We start from the raw sequence: 21,938 nt of genomic DNA, 5'->3' as shown, positions 1-21,938 counted from the left end.
GTTGTAGCGCTCCATATACAATGAATTCGCTACTGCCCAGTCTGTGTGTTTCTGCCAGCGTCTCGTATGAGAGGAGTTGTCCCTCCGAGAAGAGGTCTCCCACTGTTTGGATCCCTTTTGTGATCCAGGTCGACAGGTCTAATCTTCTGCGTAGTTTGTCTGCTCCTGGTATGGCCTGTAGTGGTATTTTGGGTGAATATAGTGGGGTGCATGCTCTTGGATCTACACACCGGCACCAAATACGTTCAGCTGTTTTTATCAGTATGTTACTGTATTGTGGGCTTATCTCGCAACTGAGAAGCCATTCCAGTACATCTGAATGCACTATGCTTGTGCCTAGGGTGCTGGTCTCTGGACCGAGGGGATCCTTCAGCCAGGTCATGACCCAGTGTGTTTGCGCTGCTGCGTAGTATATTTAAAACTGTGGTGTACCCATCCCTCCCCTCTCCAGAGGAAGGCAGGTTTTTGGCCAAGGCCACTCGATGGCGTTTCCCACCCCATATCAAGTCGGTCAGTAGTCTTGTCAATTGTGTGAAGAAAGATTTTGGTAGCACGAGTGGTAGTGCGGTAAAATAATATAGCAGTCGAGGAAGGACTATCATCTTGGCCACTGCCACTCTACCCATAGGTGAGAGTGGCAAGGAGCTCCAAAAGGGCAGTGAACTTTTTACGGATCTTATCGCCCGTTCTAGATTCCCTTCTTTTAAGTCTGCTTCGTCATGATATATGTGTACACCCAAATATTTGAAAGTGGTGTTTCTCCACTGTAGGCCATGTGTGGAATTTGTGTTGTCTTGTGAGTCCAATGGCAGTCGCATTGGTAATAGGCATGATTTTGCCCAATTCACATGGAGCCCGGATAGCTCCCCAAAAGAGTCTAATAATTGTAGTAGGTCTGGTAGGGATTTGGTATGATTACGAAGAAATATTAATTTGTCGTCCGCGTACAGGGAGACGATGCGATGGCTGTCACCGTCTGGGATACCCCAGTGTGCTGCTTCACTACGCAATCTGGCTGCGAGAGGTTCTATTGCCAGTGCAAAAAGGAGTGGCGATAAAGGGCATCCCTGTCGGGGGCCTCGCCCTATCGTGAACTCCTCAGATATAGTCGCACCTGTCTTGACTCGTGCCTTTGGGTCAGCATATAGGATGGATATCCAGCACGTGAACACTTTGCCAAATCCCATTTCCTTTAGCCTGGCCATCAAAAATGTCCACCCCAGTGTGTCGAACGCTTTCTCAACATCTAGAGACACTGCTGCACTGGAATTGTCCGTGTCCTGGAGTTTCAGCTATTAAGCGCAATAGGTTTCTGATAATAATAAAGGTATTGCGTCCTGGTATGAATCCGGATTGGTCTGGGTGAATTAAGGTGGATATTATTGAGAGGACGCGGTTTCGCCAGTACCTTCCCTAATATTTTACAGTTACAGATAACGGGCGATATGAGCGGACATCAAGAGGGTCCCTGTCTTTCTTGTGGAGGACAATGATTAATGCCTCACGTAGAGAATTAGGTAGTCGTCCTACGATATATGCTTCCTGTATCATAGATAAATAAGGGGTCAGTGTCTGTGTCGAGAAGGTTTGGTAGTAATCGATTGGGAGTCCATCACTCCCTGGTGCTTTATTGTGAGCTAGCTGTTGCAGGGCTTGTTGTATTTAATCTATATCTATGGGTTTGTCCAAATCTAATATTTGTTCTGTTATTAAGCGAGTCAGTGGAGAAAGCTTGAAGTCTTTTAGCTGTTCGGGCGGTGGGGGAGGACCTGCCTTGTATAGGCTATCGTAATAGTGTCTAAAGGTGTCATTGATCTCTGTCTGCGTATTGACTATTTTACCCGTATCAAGGCAAATGGCATTTATAGGAGCGTGTTTGTGTTCTCCTTTCACCAGCCAAGCTAACATTCTGCTGGAAAGGTCCCCTTCCATGTGTAGGCGCTTCATGTAGTGGCGGTAATCGAATTTTCTCAGACGAGATTCAACTTCGTTCCATTCCTTTTGCAAGTGAGATACGTCACTATTAGTGTCGCCATGTAGCGATGTGTTGCGTTCTGCTTTGCGTTTGTTCCTCTCTATGTCACGTAATTCTGAGGTCAGTGTGCGCTTAACTCCGCTTGCTATTGTCATGCACATGCCTCTCGTTACTATCTTATGTCCATCCCACTTGGTAGCACGCATTGACGTTGACCCTGTGTTGATTTTAAAGTAGGATTCAATACTATCTGCTATTTCTTTACGGAAGGGGGGATCCTGTAGTAGTATGGGTTGTAGTCGCCATGTGGGGATGCATGAGTGTTGTCTGCCCCATCTTAGTGTGGCAAACCAGGGGGCAGTGATCTGATAGGGTCTTAGCCATATAGGAGGCATTACGGATTGGGTGTGTGATCGTATCCGTACTTAGTATTAAATCAATGCGCGTGTGTAGTAGATGTACCGGGGAATAGAATGAATACTCTCTGGTTGTGGGATGTAGGTCCCTCCATACATTGTGCAATCTCCTCTCCGAGATACAGGATCTTAATGTCCAAGATATTCTCTTGCTATGTGTATTCTCCAGTGGTGGATGGGATCTATCTAATGACACATCTGGAACACCATTGAAGTCCCGCCCCATATTATGGTTGTTGACAGGTCATGTGATAGCAATTTAGATGTGGCCTTATAGAACTCGCCCTGCCCTGTGTTGGGTGCATAAATGCCAGCTATGGCTAATTGTCTGCCATCTAGTTCGCCGTTCAGGTAGACGTGTGTGCCGTCTGTGTCTATGTGTGTATTATTAATTAGGAATGGGACCCCGGGAGCGATCCAAATTAGAACCCCTTTTGCATAGGTAGACGTTTTGGTGTCATATTTTGCTCCTGACCATTTTTGGTTGATAGTGTGTAGCTCGTGTGCAGATAAGTGTGTTTCCTGAAGTATGGCAATATGTATATTGTGCCTTTTGAGGTATGCATATATTCTGCCGCTTTTATTTATGTTCGCCATTCCTCTTACGTTCCATGTTATTATGTTATAAGACGTCATTATATTTTGTGATTGTGTATTGTGTGGGGCGCCCTTTGAGTATAGTTCCAGAGTGTCTCGACATCCATCCCCCTGGATCCCCCACCTAATTGCCCAGCAGGCGCGGCTGAATCTATGGTATGGTGGTGACACAGTTGAGCAAAAAAAGAGAGGAAGAAAAGGAAAGAAAAAACAATTTGCTAATATTAAAATTAACCAGGCACAACTGGTGCCAACTTGAGTAGTATTTCGGTTGAGGTCCATGCGGGAACCCTTTTGGGTTGAGGGTGAAGGTGGAGGCGGCTCACAAGATCAGCCCATTCGGATGTATGCATTTTCTTTACGCACGTTCCTGTTTCTGGGGTAAAGTTATGCTATCTGCAGTGTGTGATTGTCATAGCATCGCCGTTTGAGCATGCCGTCCAGCAGAGACGGTGGATGCATGCAAATCGTCAAGAGTGTATGATCACACTTATTATTGGTCCAGATGAGCTTAAAGTGGCATTCGTTGATGGTTTGTATTTGCTCGCCCTCTGCTTGTAGTTTAGATGGACGTGATACGGATCCCAAGCTTGTTCTCCTCTTCCTGCGGGGGCGTTGGGTATGCCAGTCTTTTTGTTCAACCTGTTCTGTGACAGGGTCCACGAATCCTTTTGCACGCAGCCATGTCCACACATCTTCTGAGGTTGGGAAGATGTGGGTCCTATCGCCGTCTACTACACGTAATCTGGCTGGAAACATGAGGGAGTAAAGTATGTTTTTATCTCGTAGTATTTGTTTGGCTTTGGTGAATGTGGTGCGTTTGCGTTGTATTTCCACCGTGTAGTCCGAGTAGGCTGTGATTTTCGTGTTCTCCATGGCTATAGGACCCGAGGTCCGGAATTCCCTTAGAATTTGGTTTCTGTCTCTGTAATTCAGAAACTGCGCTATCAGTGGTCGGGGGGGAGCTCCTGGTCGCGGTGGACCTCCTGGTATCCGGTGAGCCCGCTCCACCAACAGCAGAGGTGAAGCATTTTGTGTTAGTACGGACTCCTTTAGCCAGCGTTCTAGAAATGTTTCTGCTTCTGGTAATTCAATTCATTCCGGGAACCCTAAAAATCTGATGTCTGCGCGAGCAGCCCTCTGCGTCCTCAGTCCGTTTTTGCAGCATTATTATCTCGGTTTCTTGACGCTGGAGTGGGCTTTGAGGTCCTTGATATCGGGGTGAATTGTTTCGATAGTCGTCTCATTAGTGGTTACCCTTTCCGTTAGCTTATGGTGTTCTCCTCTGAGAATATTAACTTCCATTGTCACTGAGTCTATTTTTGCTTCCAGGGAAGTTTTGGTGTCCAGTACAGCTTGCAGGACTTTATCGAATTTTATGGAGTGGGTAGCCAGGGTTTCAGTTACTTTGCGTAGGGCAACAGCTGTGGCGTCCATATTCGTCTCTGGTGGCAGGGTCTTGGTGTCTGTCTCAGATTGTCCTCTCGGGGGGCTTTGGTTTAACCATGGTTTTCTTGTGCCCTCTTTGTTTTTTTGTTTTCCCCCCTACTTGTATCTGCCTAGGAGAGCGGGTTATATTGCTGTGTGCAGTGTGCAAAGTCTGTAGGTAGGTAATGTATTTCTTTCTACTCTCTTAGTCTTGCCGCTGTATGCTATCGTAGGGTATACATGCCTTAATAGGGTTTGGCGTTACTCGCGTTCGGCTCCGCGCCCAGTGGGCGTATAGCAAGGGCTGTTTCCAAAGTGTCCGCCAGGACCAAGCCCGTCCAAACTGGTGCTTATGATTAGATCGTTTTCAGGGTTCCATAGTTTATTATTTCTGGGAGTGTTATATTGTAAAATGGGGTGTTTCCTGGTTTTGTTTTGCTGGGTGTTTGTACTCCTGGTCTGATGTTTTTATATACTCCGCGTGTGTATTGCGGTGCCTCAGCTCCCTTCTTGACGGGGTATGGGCCCTTCTACCATGAGCCCATGCCGCTGGGAACGGTGTGCGTGCTCTGGGCAATATTTGTTAGGGGGGCCTCGCTGTGTCCCCACGGGATCGGGCTTGATAGCGCCCGCAATCTCCTGCTCCCCCCGGTGACTGCCTCTAAAAGGGGACCTCTGCGGCCCACCACTCCCGCTGTGGCGATCCTCCTCACCTCTACTAGGCCGTATGTTCCATCTACGGGGCCGGGTCCGGTAGCGCCTGCAATCTCTTTTCTCCCCGTAATAGCTATTACATGGGGGATTCGCCCGTGGCCCACCACCCCCGTCGCAGCGATCCTCCTTACTTCTTCTGGGCCCGGTGCTCCATCTCCTTGGGCCTCGCCGCGCTTCCGCGGAGTTGGGTCCAATAGTGCCCGCGATCTCCTGCTCCTCATGGTGACTATTTCTTGGAGGAGACGCTCGCGACCCACTGCTCTCGCCGCGGCGCTCCTCCTCACCTTTTCTGGGCCCGGTTCTCCGGCCTCGTGAGCCCGCTAGGCCCGATGTCGGAGCGTGCTCTTCTTTCCGGAGCACTCGTGGAGGGGTCCTGGCCACGGGCACGGTGGCGCACGGATCCCCCTTGGTTCGGTTCAGGCAGTAGTCCATGTAGGCCGTCCGAGAGCTCTGTAACGCAGTCTTAGTCCCGCATCCACTCTGCTCCGCGGTCAGACTGCTTCGTTGGTGGTCCGCGAGCGGTGAAGGTATGTTTGTTGTGGCTTTACAGGAACATCGGTGTTCCTTGCGTAGTTAAAAGGGTGACTGTCTTTTTTTTAGCGTAAGGAACCAGAGAAATGCAGGATTATTTGGGGCCGTGAGCGGAGACCTTTTTAGGTGTCTGCTCTTGCCGCCATCTTGGACACACCCCGCTCTCTTGTATAATGTAGAAATATCAGTTCTACCAAAGGATATTTGGGTATTACCTTCATCTTCTAGTCCCATTTGATATCTAGGCATCTATATGTGCCCAAGAACTTGGCAGACTTGTTTCAGTTGAACTACACAAGGGTTTTTTAAAAAGATTCAAGGATTACTTTTGCAATGGCAGGAATCTACCATGATGATGATTATAGGAAGGACCGCACTGGTCAAAATGATGATTCTCCCTTTGTTATTATTTGTTTTTTCTAGTGTAGTTTTGAGAGTTCCTAAATGGTTTTTCCATGAGTTGGATTCATTAATTAGACAGTTCATATGGAACCATAAGAAACATCGGTTACAGATAGAGAAGCTAACTTTTGCAGTGGAAGATGGGGGGCTGGCACACCCCAATATTCAAACTTACTATGAAGCTACTATATTGGATTGGGCTTCAAGAGCTGCACAAAAGCCAAATCTCAATTTCTACTTTAACCAGATGCTGGCAGAAACAAACACACAGCTTTCATGATTTCTTAAATATCCCCGCCTCCCAAAAAGGGTAAGATATAAATTACCAGTAATGATACGGTTTAGAATATTAAAAATACAGGCTAAATATCAAATTCGTAAGACCCACCTGTTAATCAGACTTAGGGATGTGTGCATGATAGGCTTAGAACTTAATCAAAGAAATGTTCAGAAGTGGGAAGAGGAAGGGATTAGGACCCTAGCGGATTTTTATATAGGGGACCATATCAAAACATGGGTGCAGTGCATAATGAGAAAAAGGGGCATTCCAGGAAGTTTAAAATGTTCTTACTGTCAAATCCAACATTTCTTACAATCAAAGTAAAAAGTAATAGATAGCGCCAATGAAGTTATTTTCCAGGCTTTTTATGATAATCTATTAGGCATTGGGAGATGGTACAAGACACTTCAGGGTGGGTGTTCAATCAAGGCAATCTCCCAACTTTTGGAGTAGAAAATCTTACTGGGTGTAAAATAGGGATACAACAATGGTGAAAGCACAATGAGGTATCACAAAAAGCACTTAGAGGGGCGAAGTTTAAAAGAATCACTCTTTATTCCAAATGGTTGCTTTATTACACCCCCACTAGAATAAAGGAAATGCATCCGGAGGCATCAGGTCTGTGTCCGCACTGCCAAAAGGGGATTGGTTCCATATGTGCTTTTCATGCATGCACCTGGCAGGGTACTGGGAGAAGATTTTTCAAAGGATTAGTGCCATGATATCATACGAGCTAGCCCCTAGTCCATTATTGGCATTATGGGGTATTACGCAAAGCACAGATTTGTCCATTTCCTCTAGATAAATAATATTTGTGGGTACCTTGATAGCCAAATCACTGATTCTCCAGGCATGGAAATAACCAGTACACCCTACGTGTGCGGCATGGGAGGCAAAGATGGAGGCAACACGGGCAAAAGAAAAATTGTACACTCAATGGGTCTGAGCATTGCAGAGATATCAGGGTATACGGGGCAAGATGAGTAGTTCGGAGAAGGATTAGGTCTGGGGGGGGGGTTGGGGTCAAGATATAATATTCTTCTTATAGACATATTAGTTTAAATAATACTGAGATACTGGTATTTGAAAGTATTGCAGCACATTAAATTGATTTAGATAAAGTGCATGCCATGATATAACAGGATCAAGTTTTGATTATTGTAATGTAATTACACTTGCAGCGAAAATAAAAATATTTTTTTTTTTAAAACACCGCTACAATCATCTATTGAAGTTCTGAACTTCCAGTCGGACAAGCTGGAAGCACAGATAGACATCATGAATCTAATGGCCGAACATATAGCAGGTATTAATCAAACAATTTAGTCACTAACCTCATTCATTTAGAGAGCCCAAGCAGTTCGTAAATCGGCCCAGGTGTAATGTTCCTGTGGCCCCAACATTGATAAACGACCCTGTTCTTCTACATCTTTTATCAAGCATTTTAAAATTCACACAACCGATCAACAATAATGAATTCATCATTAGGCCACAAGCCAACAGTTCTTGCCATAAGTCAGGAGGGGGTGAGACACAACCTTAGGTGCCGTGTGACTCACTAAGTTCTACTGACCACATCAATCCCGTCTTCCAGCAACAAGCTAATGAAACTCTATCTGAAACATCAAATTTAATGAATAATATGTCGTCATCTCAGAAATTAACAAAGAGGCAACGTAAACGTCTAAGGAAGGCCACAAAGAGGCAGGCAGAATACAGTAGGAAGGTAGGAAAAAACATCTACACAATATTTACTAAATTAGCTGATAAGCATGACTCTAAGACCATTGAAAACATCTCTGTATTACAAGAACCCTGTAGTGCCTTGGATCTGACGGAAATACCTTCTGCTGCTTCAATGTCGGCTGTAATCTTGCAACCTGTTTCTCACGTAACAGTAAAACAACAATCCCAGAAGATCAAGCAGAATGTAAGTCATCCCCAGACCTTGAGTAAATTAAATCCTTAATAGAATCAAACGTCATTAAACACTCAGACCCAAAAACAAGCCTCTTGGTTGGGGTCACAAGGAGTAAATTCAACATAGGAGCAGTAATCAAGAAGACCCTCACTTATCAACAAACAGCAAGAATAATCATAGCTACCTTCTTGGCACAAATGGCAGAAATAGTTTGAAGGCCTTCAGTTTAGAATGGTGGTACATTATGCATTAATAACGATAAAATTAGAACATGTAACCACTTCAAATAGACTGTTAATAGTTAACGCAGGCAGCCACGGACATACCGTTTCGGCCAAGCTGGCCAGAGTGGCAGCTCTGGAGTTAACCCCACCTAAAGTTCCTCCTGCCCAGGAAAATCCAAATTCTTTAAAATCGGCTCAAGGTGAACTTGAGCAAGAAATTCATATTGAACTGCCGCGTTCTTGTAATCTTCCCAGTCAAAAACCATTGCATAAGGCAATGTTCCAAATGCTATTGTACAGCAATTCCAGCACTTAAGACGTGAAGGCTCTCTTTGTAAATTATTTCTTCCACCACAATACATCTCACAGGAGAGTCATGATATCCTCAATAGCGGCAACATCTTGAGATTATTAAAAGAAATCCCAGAGCTTAAAAGATGGACTTCAGCTGAATTAGTAGTGGTAGAGTTATCATCAGCTTATTACCACCTTATTCTTTGAGGATTTGGGGGATAGATTAAAGTTTTTCCGGTATCCGCTTCATCCGCTTCCGTTTTAGTCATATTTTGTCCCCATCATTAGTCAAGCAGACCAAATCAGTCTTAAGGGGTGCACAAAGCACCTCTCTTGACCAGCCAAGAAACCAAAATGCCAATCAACTGTACAAAGTACCTACCGACTTTTGATGGGACTGGCTTCCCCAGGCCTTGAACGGCCCACATATTGCATGAGTAGAGCCTTCACACAAGGCTTGTTCAAAACAGAAATTCTTAAGGCTCTTAACCGGGAATACAGCAGGAGCAAAATCTTTACTGGAAAAGGGTGGCAAAATACGGATATAATTGTCCTCAAGAAAACTTGGTCCCAAAAAGATCTCTCGTTGGTGGGTTTCACGTGTTAACAAATCAAGGCAACCAAGCACAGGCAATACGGCAGACCTGATGGGGGACTAGCAGTCTACCTCTCATCATACCTGAAGATAGCCACAGGAGAATTCAGACTTCCAGTTAATAATACTAAGTAACTGGGCCTCAAGAGATAGACCACCGTTGCTGTTGGTTAATTCATATATTCATTTTAGTTCTCTTTTTTAAAAAGGAAGTAATAAAAAGATTATTGGTAACTATCACTAATTACTGTCCGCTCTACCCTAATTGGGATATTATTCTTACTGGTGATTTTAACTCAAATCTAAGGCTCAAGAGGATGATGAAGTACTTGGCACTGATAATTCATGTTGGAATGTCCTGACACAGGCTACATTTAACGTTAAACAGTGTGACCAGCACGGGGAGCAGTTACTGTGGGTTCCAAATGGAAGATTTTTAGGTGACCTGCCTCTCAGCTATACATACCACGGTCCCAAATCCGGTCCCATTATTGATTTTACCTTAGCCACCCTACCTTTGATCCCGTTGGTATGACAATTTGACATAAAATATAGCACATGCAGCCATCATTCATGTCAAATACTAACCCTAGGGTCCTCCCCACCTGTTCACTTTCAAGGTCCTGCACAGATGGGTGTTATAGAATCAACAAATATAAAGCGACTACGATGGTCATTGGAGACAGTAGCAGATTTAGCATAGGCTGCTAGACTTACGATGCTGGAAATCTTAAATACCAAAGTACACGTCCTGGAAGCCTGGGCAATCTTCAGAAAGAAATTGTTAGATCTTTATTCCAGGCCAATATCATCCCGGCCATTCAAACATTTAACTAAACTGCCCAGGTTTGCCATTCAAAACTAAGTAACTCTGTCAAAAAGCTCCAAAAGAGGTTGGCAAGGCATGCCCAGGCAATCTTCACCTTTGGGAACTACTGAATAGTTCCAAAAAAGAATACAAAAGGCAAATATGGAAGGAAAAAGCTGAAGCAAAGAGTTTTTCCTGGTCAAAGATAATATAAGCTTCTAAAGAGAAAAACCCTGGGAAATCATCAAAATCACATGAACATCAGAGGAAACCCTATTAATAATTCAAATATTGCAGAGAATGACTGGGTGAATTACCTCAAGGCAACTCTTTCTCAGAAGTTATCAAACCAGCAACATCTCGATCAGCACCTCTGGGGAAAAAATACCCAAACTCCAGCGACCATTGAAGAGACAAGTGTCCTTAGTTGTACTCCAGTTAGCCTACATAAAGTTCTCTGTAAGGCCTGCTAGAAAGTGGCTCCTAGCCCAAACGGCTTACCACAAGCTATTTTAAGGAAGAAGCAGTCTTTTGGTCAGAGGTGCTAAGTTTTCTATATCAGGAAGTCGAATTGGGTGGAGCAGTTCCTGAGAGCAATTCCCGAGAGCGGTGAGGTTCCATAATTAAACCGAAATAAAAGGATGGGGACAGGGCTAACCCGGCCAATTAAGGTCAATCGCCTTTCTTGATATGGAGGCAAAATGCTGTGCTGCTTTGCTTCTTGCAGAACTAACAGCCTGGTCTGAGAAATATATCATCATCCCCCCCAAATCAAACATGCTTCAGTAAAGGGCTGGGCATCACAACAAATGTATTAGTGACTGCCTTCTTCGCAGAACAAAGCAGGCAACAACATAGAAGGTTTCATCGATTTTAAGGCTGCCTTTGACTGGGTGAACAGACAGCTGCTTTGTAGTAAGTTGAAGCATTGGGGTCTGCCAGATTCACTTTTGAATGCAATAATTTCATTAAACTCTGACACATGGTTGCAAATAAAAATTGGAGATGGGCATAAGGACTCTTGAGGAAAATCTCTTCATTTTCCTGCTTGAAACAAGGTTCTGTGCTTGCCCCGCATTTATTTAATCTGTTTATGGCAGACCTCTTCCCGGCCTTGGACGCTGCAAATTTGCATCCTCCCCGCTTGGGAGTGCTTCCACTAACACATCTACTATGTGCAGGTGACCCAGTTTTGTTTAGCCATACGAAGGTGGTCCTTCAAAGATCTTTAAATATATTGGCCAACTACATCAACTCCAACCCATAAGAAAATCAATGTAATGAAATCTAAAATAATGTTGATCACTCCTCAGCAGACACCCCTATTAGGATGGCCTTAAACAATGTTTTGCTGGACCCTGTGCCACACTATAAATATTTGGGTGTACATCCACATGCTTTAGGTACCTTCCTTCAACAGAAACAATACGTTGAGAAAAAAGCCACAGCTTTAATTTATTATTTCTCCCTTTTGGAAAAGCGGTTAGATGGACCCTCGTTTAATTTGCTGTTAACAGTAATTTCCTCCAGGCTGCTCCCCACAGTCACTTATGCAAGAGTGGCAATGTGCGGCTTGGAAGCAACACTCGTACACAAAATGCAGTTTAATGTCTGTAGGCGAGTGTTCAGATTACACAGTCTGCCTCTCCAGCGCATCCTTGCCTGGAATTTGGGATAGTTCAGCAAGATCTGGCAGTAAAAGCTGAGACGGTAAAGACCTGGTTTAAACCAGTCGCTCAGATGACAAACTAAATAGTGCCCTCTGGTTAGCTTTACAAACTGACCGGCATTCATCCTATAATAAATACTTACGGTCCTCCATTAGCCAACTGCAGGAGCTGTGGGAAGCGGCGCTCTAATATAATTCATTCAAAAGGGGAGCTAACAAGTCCATGAAACATTTTTCTTTTTTTCAAGATAAAACTAAAGTCAGTGCACGTTCCCATGCATGGGTGGTCATAAGGCATTATGTTAAACTAGCGCCAGCTGCATATCTTTCCATACCATACTCACCACGAATGAAACTCCAACTAATGATAATGCATCTGGACAGTCCATTATGGAGGAACCCAAGCTCAGTGCTATGCAGGCATTGTAAATACCACAGGAAGATCTCATCCACATAATCTGTGTCTGCATGACCTCTGGCAGAGGCTTTTGAAAGGAATGTTTAATGACCGAGGGAGGAGTTCGGACTTGTTGATTAGAGGCAGTAGCTTGTTTTCCTCCACCTAACTCAGTTAAACTGCAAGTTCGTTAAATTTCTGGCTCTAGCGCTATGGTAAAGGCTGTGTAAGTGCTTCTAGGTCTTCTGAATAGTCGGCAAAACTGTGTATTATCCAACATTCTTGAAACCACAGCTGCTGTTTGTGCTAGTATTTGCGTATTTCAGTCAAGTTGCTTACATCACAGCTTAAACTAACTGCACATTTTAAAGTTTCGAATTAATGTTATGAAGTGATGTTATTAATTATACTGCACCTGCACTTTAGGCACCTTTATCAAGGATGTATTACTGATGTTGGGCGCATATTGGGCTGATTTAAAGTCTCGGAGTTTTAATGAATGTAATGTTGATTCATCCCGCAGTAATTTTGTAGGGCATTAGTCTCCCAGGGGTATTGTCGTCGTTGTTCGGCCCACAAGCATTTGAGTTCTGCTGCACTCAATAAGGTTAATCCAATTGTGCAGCGTTAGTAAGGTGATTTGCAGCGCAGAGCACTTTATGCATCCGTTCAAGGAGGTACCATTGTGGCTGGGTGTGCTAGCGCAGCACCAGCACCTTTGGGGCTGATTCAGATTTTAGGGTTTTAACGAATGCTATGTTATTATAGTTCAATACTTGCACTTTAGGCCATTAGTGCCCAGGAGGTGTGCTTTCTGTTAAACAGGTAATTTGTAGTGCACACTATGCTCTAATGTTGTGGAGAGATGTAAAACATTAGTTTCCGCCTTTTTAGTTTAAAGGATGTTTACTTAGTAATGTAGATGAAGCATCCTTTAATTTTAGTGAAATGTATTCATGAATGTGATGGCTGTATAAATGTTATAGTTTTAACTAACTGAATCCAAAAACTAAACTGCAATTCATATTTATTCTGCCCGTTGACCTATTTTTTTACATCTCGATTTCAACAGGTGGCAACATTAAGCAATGGCTGTTTGGATCCAGGCCCAGCAGCTGCAAGGCGATGCCTTGCGACAGATGCAGGCCCTGTATGGTCAACACTTTCCCATAGAGGTTCGACATTATTTATCACAGTGGATCGAGAGTCAAGCATGGTACGTTAAAGAATGAACTCTGCAGTTAACCGTGTTTTCCATCTTATATTTATATTTTGCGGAACTCTGAAACCTGGTTGGTTTTTTTGTTTTATTTTTCTCCAACCAAAAAGAGGGGAGAGATACCCTATTCGGCTAAAAGGGACAGGGTTAATATAACTCACAACAAAGAAAGGTTCTCTTTTGTGCACTAGTTGATATTGAGACTATTTGCCAATAATAATAAATGAACATGCACTAAAGCAATAATATGCTTTCTCAAAAACCATAGGATAGGAATTTATTGGCCTAAAAATATGTATCAAAAGAAAAAGTCAATGATATTTTAATGGTTTTAATATGTATGAAGTGTATTTTATGTGAACTATATTGAATGTGAGTATACAGTAAATACAAATAAATGTTCATATATAACGAAGATACATTTTGATATATTTTTGGGAGGATACATATGGTTCTTGAATGTGTATATTATTGCTTTGGTGCTTGTTAATCTATTATTATCAGGAAGTAGTCTCAACCCCATTATAAACTGATGCACGAAAGGGAGCCTTTCTTTCTTGTGTTTTTTTCTGCAATCTTTCAAATATTAGATTGGTATAAAGGAGGTAGGTGTAAGAATAGAATGAATCTGGTATGCCTCTTTAAATATTTATACATAGCAGCACATTTTACAAGCTGTAATACACGAGGAGACGTCTCAGTGTATCCAGACTCTCTCTTACAAGGTCCGCCACTGGCTGACTTGTTCATCACAAAACCTGATCTCTTCAGCATCATCACATTCAGTGAGCTGCAGATTGTACAGATTCCAACTCTAACTTGCCTTGTTCATTACAAAACCTAATCTCTTAAGCAAAGTCAGTCAGAGTGAGCTGCTGAGGATATATATTTTCCCATGGCCCAAGACATTATCAAACTGTATAAATACATTATTATATGCAATCCTTGATTTCGCATGAACAGTGGACCAGACTTTACAAGCTTCATAAAGCACAATGAGACAGATGACCGTTCAAAATGGAGGCATGTAAACTGCAATATCTTGTCTAACCCAAGAAACTGAAAACACTTCTGATCCTTTAGATGTATCAGAACTGTAAACTAAGTATCTGTTAGATGAAGACAATCAATCCAGTCCAGGAACCCTAAGAATATTTTGAAAATGGGATTAACAGTCCATTTGTTTACATTTGTTTAATTTAATTGTTGAAGTAAATTCTTCATTTTCTGCCCCTGAAAAATGTTTGCCCAGAAGACCATCTCTAAAAAACTTTGTTGTCTATGTGATGGTAAATCATTTCATGTCCGCTCATATTTCTCTGTGATATATTGAAAAATGTTGCATTTGGGTTCTTTAGATGTGTGGAAGCTATACTGTACATCATTTTTCTAAAATTGTCCATTTCATTTTTTTGTCTCTCTGTCTGTTGGAGAAGTGGATCCTGCGGCTGAGGCATGTTTTGCTCTGACTACTATAGCAATGATGATGTCAGGCTTTGGCCCAATCTTGGTTGAAGAGTTTCTAGAATATCAGAAACTGCTGTCTGAGTGTTTCTAACTAGACCTTTAGTTTTCTAACTAAGACAGCTTGAAAAGGCATTATAATCAGTAGGGGAGACACTCTAGAGAGCGAGAGAGAGTGTGTGTGTGTGTGTGTGCTGGAAGTTGATCCAAATGGTGATTTAGAACAAGATTAAGACTTATCCAACCTATTGGAGGGTATTCTGGGTGGAGAAGTAAAAACGAGTGATAAAGGAGTCCATTCCCTGCTAGGAAACATAGATTTCATTTTCAAAGCCCTTCTGATAGATGAAGGGTTCATTGGTTCCAGAGGTGTTTGGATGGGATCCTTAAATTATATTGTTGGTTTCAGTGCGCAAAGCGATAACGGAGCTGTCTTCAGATGTTCTACAATTGAAAAATGTTGGTGTTGTGAAATGGTTTCCCCACTGGAATGTGCCAGAGACGCTGCAGAATGCATGGAAGTTGATGCAGGCTACTGTGGAGAAAATAAAACACCTCAAGATCTACTTGACAATGAAGGAGATGGAAGTGGCATTGTTAAACATCAACGGGAGCTGAGACGTGGCAATCTACGTCTTTCACATGCCACTGACTGCAATACTGATTTCTGTTGCGTGTTTGGTGGCTATGACTAGGACAATGCAGTTGCGACCTTCAGAGTCTATGTAAAGAGAGACGTCGATATTCTTGCAGCCATGCTAGAGCTTCATGACTGTGAGTGTCATTGAAATTGATGTTTTGTCATTGATTCTTTCTGTGATGGCAAACATGTCTTTGCTGATTCCTTTGGCGACACTGCTGGTCTCAACAACAATGATTGATGAATGGTGACAATGTCTGTGTTTGGAAGGTGACTTTTATTGTAAAGATCTTACTGTGAGAGACATTCTGAGGTTCAGGTACACTGATAGACGCAGGCTGAGAGGCAGATCATTCCAGTCTCTTCCTTTTTTTTCTTTCTTCCTCATCCATTATAATATCTTCCATCAGACCTCTGTCTGATCCCCTCTCTATCTTTCAGTATCCTATTAGACATGTTTTACTATGTCACAGTCTTAAACCTGGTGACATAGTAATAGCCACACCACAAAGACTATCCGGGCATCAGTTGTCACTTTTTTTCATTCACATGAGGGTAGGTTGGTGAGCAAACAAAGCATTCTGACAGAAAATAAATATTAGAGTCAGGAAAAAAACTGTTTCCTTAACAAGAGGGATGAACAGACGGAGTGAAAGTAGTTAAGAAAATGTTCCTGATTAGAAAAATCATTTTTTTTCAGAAGTGTGTAAATGTCAAAGGTGTTGAGAGATCCTGTTAAAACAAGTCAGAAAAAAGAAATGGCTCTAGCAGGTTACTGTCTTTACAAGGCATTGTGGGTAGGGGTGCCTCCCAGGTCCTTAAAGGGACAGGCTCTATTTTGTCCTTTTTTTTATTGTTAGCTTTCAGGTGGAAGTTTACCATCATGCATACAGTGTTGAAAGCCATTTTACATGCCAACGGATGTAGATTCTAAAAGTTAACCACCCCATAACCACATTTCCAGCATTTAGGAAGAACTGACATTGCTGACAACTGAAATTGCTGACAGACTTACATTGGAGTATTTTCAGTACATTAAAATGGCCTAATGACCTTCTACCATATTGAACCCAGGAAGAATTCTATGTTAAACGGGTGCCCTAGGATCTGCACAGACAGTTGGGAATTATTCAACGTTTATGACTTCAATGAAGATTCTTACCATGCAGGACTAGGGGCACAGATATATAACCTTTCCTTCTTCTTTAGTCTCATCTGTAAAGAACACTTCCTCGGGCATATCTAAATTTATTGTGATTTATTCTCTTTGAAGGGTTCTCATCCTGAGAATCTTGCTTATTAACTTTATAATACAATGTTCTTTTGCTGACTTGGACAGGGATCAAAGCTTGTCTTCACCAAAATCTAACAACTCAGAGGGTTTTCCCCTTCTTTTCCTTTGCATTTTGTAGGTATGACTACAGCCAATTCAGACGTAGCTATCTCATTAGACATTAAAAAATATATATTAATTTCTGAATCTTTTCTTTTGAATTCTATCACTCGAATTGAAACTTTGAACAACAGCCTGATGTATGAGAATCATTCTCCATTCTGGACCTTAAAATCTTAGAACATATTAGACTGTTACTACAGTAGTAAAAGAAGTAAAATGTTAAGACAACACTTTCACTCATTCGTGGGCTTGCCTTTCAAAAATTCCTTGATGTCATTGGTGAATGTTTTACGTTTGTACCGCCTTGGGGCTGTTTTGTTACCGCCTTGCAAAATGTGACCCTATTACATGGATTATTGCACGATCGCTGAATTACTTCAGTGTGGGCTAACTATTTTTTTCTTTCGTCTCTCCCCTTTGTTCTCCATGGCGGCCATGGTGCTCACAGCACAGAACAGCAGCGTGAACTCTATCAGCGGTATTAAAGCATAGTCACATTGTTCTCACTGTTACCTAATCAGAGCCATTACTTTTAGCTCTCTCCTTCATGCTCCATAGCTTTCACAAAAACACTTGTAATTGAGAAATGCTTTACATAAAAAAAACACAGAAATCCTCAAGGCTCTCCCAACAGAGTGGGAGAGACAGTACTACAATATTCACTGCACTCTGGAAACTCGCCCCATAATGCTTTGCAAGCATTCTTTTACAAAACATTTTTGTCCACAACACAGACTGTGGTGGTCCTAGGACAATGGGACCACCACTAAAACGTTCAGCTCAACCCACCCTTTCTGTCTAGGTCATCTCTGGGCCCCTACACTACGTTAGTGGGGACCCCAAAGTAATAACCCCTCCCACCATTCAGCGTTTTTCCAAGCTCTCTCCTGGCTGGAACTTTAGTTTTACAGCTGACAGTAGTTTGTGTTTTTAGGGACTTGTTTGAAATATTATCATAGTAGACCTGCTAGCCTGCTAGAAGCTAAATATATGCGTGCACTGCATTATTGCCTGCCCTCTAGGGATTAACTATATGGTTACATGACCATGTTTCCTATAAATGCTATTTTTATTGTGATGTCCTCTGGGAGCTGCTCTGGGCAATACAGTCAACATATTACAATAGTTGCAGCTCTTGGAAACTCGCCCTATAATGCTTTGCAGGGCGTTCTTTTTTCAAAACATTTTTGCCCATAACTCCGCCTGTGTTGGTCCTACGACAATGGGGCCACCACCAAAACATTCAGCATGACACACTGTTTCTGTCTAGGTCAACTCTGGGTCCCCACACAAGGTTAGTTAGGGACCCCAAAATAATAACCCATTCCACCATCCAGTGTCTTTTTAAGCTCTCTCATGACTGGAACTTGATTTACAGATGAGAGTAGATTGTGTTTTAAGGGTTTTGTTTTAAATATAATTATAGTAGATCTGCTAGCCTTGAGAATGTATAATGTGCTACACTCTCCCTGGACTAAATATATGGTTGCAGTGCATTATTTTCTGCCATTTTGTTTTCATGTGGGGCTAACTGTACGGTTAAATGACCATGTTTCTTAGAACTGCTGTTTGTATTGTGGTGTTCTCTATAAGGCTATTCTGAGCATTGCAGTCAACATACTACAATATTTGTGGCACTTGGAAACTCGCCACAAAATGCTTTGCAGCGCATTCCTTTTACAAAACATTTTTGCTCATAACTCAACCTATGGTGGTCCTATGACAATGGGACCACCTTAAAAATGTGTTCACCACAATGTGCTCTTTCTGTCCAGTTCATCTTTGGGTCCCCACACTAGGTTAGTGTGGACCCCGAAATAATAACCCATCGCACCATTCAGTATATTTGTTTTCTCTCTTATGGCTGGAACTTTTGTTTTGCACATGGGAGTAGTTTGTGTTTTAAAGGGGTCTTGTTTGAAAAAATATTCGAGTAGACATACTAGTCCTTTAGTTATATGCAGGGCCACTGGAATTACATGGCAGAAAGGGCCAAAATATGCAGCAGGGTTGACCAATTATTGTGGCAAAAGAACTCCTGTTACAAATTTTCAATGCCAAATGCTCCAACTCCTGTAAATGCGAAACCTATTGCATTGCAAATGCGTGGTTAGTTCAGTGTGTGTTGAAGAAACCGCCTACTTATAAATTAGAAAAGCACATATTCATAAACCCGAATAAGACACTGGTTTGGTAAACCAATTAAGCTTCACCTTTTTATTTTAGTAGTTTTTGAAGTACTAAAACCATTATGTATAATCCCAAATTAACCTTTTTGTCTGGTTAAACTGGCTTTTTTTAAAGTGCTAATGCTGACAATGAAAACGTAAGGTCAACATCACGGAAGTAAATATGGTAAATTTCGTGGGAAATCACATTTACTGTAGATCAACGTGACCAATATGCTTCCTAAAGACTGTGTTCCTCACTTTGTTTAATTTGCATTAAACACATAATTGAATATTTAGCGCAAGACTTGTGAATGGCAGTGATTCACCAAAGCTTTAATCAAAATTGCATAGTGATCTTCACATATTACCCTCAGTGGACGTTTTGATAGCACAAGGCGGCCCCCCTGCTCCACTTGCGAATCACTTAAAAGTACCAGGGTAACACCGAGGATGGAATTTCAAACAGAAAGCAAATGTCGATTTTTAATTGCACAGGGAATCTCACCCTCAACCAAAGCAGGTTTCTTTTTTCATGCACATAACAAAGGCTATCTATAGAGGTCCGTCTTCTGTTGCTGAGGTAGAAAGGTGGGGGAGTGGGTTAATCAAGGATTTGGAGTTAAGCTGCATTTTAAGCAGGTGTGGTTTAGTGTATACAAAAAAAAAAAATTTTTTTTTTTTTTAATCTTGTCCACAGCGAAGGCATCTCTTACCTTTCACTGTTCGAAAATGAATAGCTATGTAGATAAGTACATAGCTGACTAAGACGAGTTTTGTTTTTATCAAATGAAGGAGAAATGGATGCAGCCGCTAAAATATATACATGTCTATTTTTCCCAAGGGATTCAGTGGATCTCGAAAATCCACAAGATTCTATTAAAGCCACGCAGCTACTGGAAGGCTTAATACAGGAGCTACAGAAAAAAGCAGAACATCAAGTCGGCGAAGATGGCTTTTTACTGAAGATCAAATTGGGGCATTACGCAACACAACTCAAGGTTAGTGTCTTGTAAAATTATATATAATATTCTGTTCAGCTTTCAGTGTTGTAAATGCTTGGTACAGAGCAGCAGCCTGGACTGAGCAGTGCGCATTCCAGCGTCTGCTTTGGATATAACTGGTCTGAAGTGCAGCATAACAACTGAGAATCCCAGTTCAGAGCTCTGCTGTGCCGAGCCCAGGTGAGAGAAGCTGCTGCCCCCTCCCTTGCTAGAGAGGGGGCAGAGTATGTGCTCGCCTCATTGGACAGAAGTACAGAAACTGTGACGCTCTTGTTCATTGCCTTTTGTTGTTGATCCTCCATTTAAGACTGCTGACAAAGCCCTCATCATAGTTCGGGCTCAAACTGGGTGTCAATCAGGTGGTCCCTCCGGTAAATACCGATTGCTGGGGCTTCGGTATTTGCAGGATGTGTAATTTGGAATCGTGTCTTGGGCCTTCTTATAAGGGATAATTAACACGTGTATTTTCGCCATTCCAAGGTAGGCACAGACTTGACTTTTACGCTGTTTGCCAGTACAGTTCCCAGGTTAGTGTAATTTTCATCCGGGTCCTGCTTCGGGTGCAAACGTCCAGCCGCGGAGCGGTTTCCCTCTGAGTAGGAATGTGGCCCTTTTAGTTTGAGGGAGATTTATGCCGCCTGAAATGAGGCAGATATGCGCATGACAAATGTAGCACATTTCCCGTACAATTGTTCTTAGTTTAGGCAGCAAAGTTTGACACACTGTGAATATTAATGAATCACAACGCATATCAAGCAAAACAATTGATCTGTCATTGTGTATCGCAATCCGGTGTTCCTGTAAAAGAGCTGCAGTGCCCACGGGCCGAGTTCGTGATAAATAAAACTGCAAAAAAATAAGGCAATGGTAATAAAAAAAAAATGAAAATAACGAGTACTCGACCACAACTGTCTCTGTGAAACTAGTATTGGCTACAAATGGTATAGCATCTAACATTTAAGGGATTGTGCTGTGTCCACTGGGGATGCTGACCCCACAGTGCTATACCATAGATGGTGACCATCACAGACTTTGAGATTAGCGACAATGGGCTCCATGAAACGTAAATACTTCTGTGGAGAGCACAAATGTGCTGCTTTTGCGTCAGTATTGGAGAAAGTCCAAAGCACGAAAAATACTAAAATCCCAACTATCCCAGAAACGTTTCTGTTAGATAAACATTTTAAGTGCCTCTTCTTTCTTGTCTTCTCCTAACTCAGCTTCCTTCTAGGTACTGCTTCGGCGTCGTGTTGTTGCGAGAACAAAGTGGTGCACTCATGTAGGCGGTCTACCTGGTATTGGCAGTCGTGTCAAGTTAGTTTTTCCAATCAATGTTCGGTGTAGGTTCCTACTTCCAAACGGTGAACACTTGGGTACCACAGCCTCAGTAACCTCCAATTATAAAGGTCCTTATCCACTGCAAGTCTTAAACTTTAGAAGTTCATGAAAAATCTAAAAACATGGTTACTCCCTTAGTAATGTCTTTGCTCCTTCACTTACTAATTGGGATGCAATCCATTTATTTCGATAGTGCCTTGTAGAGGTGAACAAGCCACTAAAAAAGCTCGAGCTAGATGCCTTCCTCTGGCTCAGCTCAAGGTATTCTTGTACCATGCAGCCCAAAACGAGTAGTGCGTTCATCTGGCTGCTATCTGCCACTCAGGCTGTCACCTTATGTGCCAAGAAATAAAGACAAAACTTCGATGTAAAGCGGACAAGAGAGAAACAGAGCTCTTTCTTGTAGCCAAATCGCACAGAGTCAAACAAATGCCAGCTTCCACTATGATGTCATTATG

General features: G+C 42.4%; 1 protein-coding gene across 9 annotated transcripts in view; it reads left to right on the top strand.

Moving 5' to 3' along the window:
- The window catches only part of LOC138299444 (signal transducer and activator of transcription 5B), a 994,326-nt gene that overhangs the window by 595,095 nt on the left and 377,293 nt on the right, over window positions 1-21,938 (top strand). For all 9 annotated transcript variants that reach the window (XM_069237688.1, XM_069237689.1, XM_069237693.1 and 6 more), the window contains 2 exons: window positions 13,324-13,467; window positions 19,983-20,139. In XM_069237688.1, coding sequence (XP_069093789.1) covers window positions 13,340-13,467; window positions 19,983-20,139 — 285 coding nt within the window. In that variant the 5' untranslated portion in view covers window positions 13,324-13,339. The remainder of the gene's footprint in view (window positions 1-13,323; window positions 13,468-19,982; window positions 20,140-21,938) is intronic.

This window comes from Pleurodeles waltl, chromosome 6 (assembly GCF_031143425.1).
Source record: "Pleurodeles waltl isolate 20211129_DDA chromosome 6, aPleWal1.hap1.20221129, whole genome shotgun sequence".
In the NCBI taxonomy this organism is placed as follows: Eukaryota; Metazoa; Chordata; class Amphibia; order Caudata; family Salamandridae; genus Pleurodeles; species Pleurodeles waltl.
Note: the sequence above shows the minus strand (reverse complement) of the source record. Positions and strands in the feature narration are given on the sequence as shown.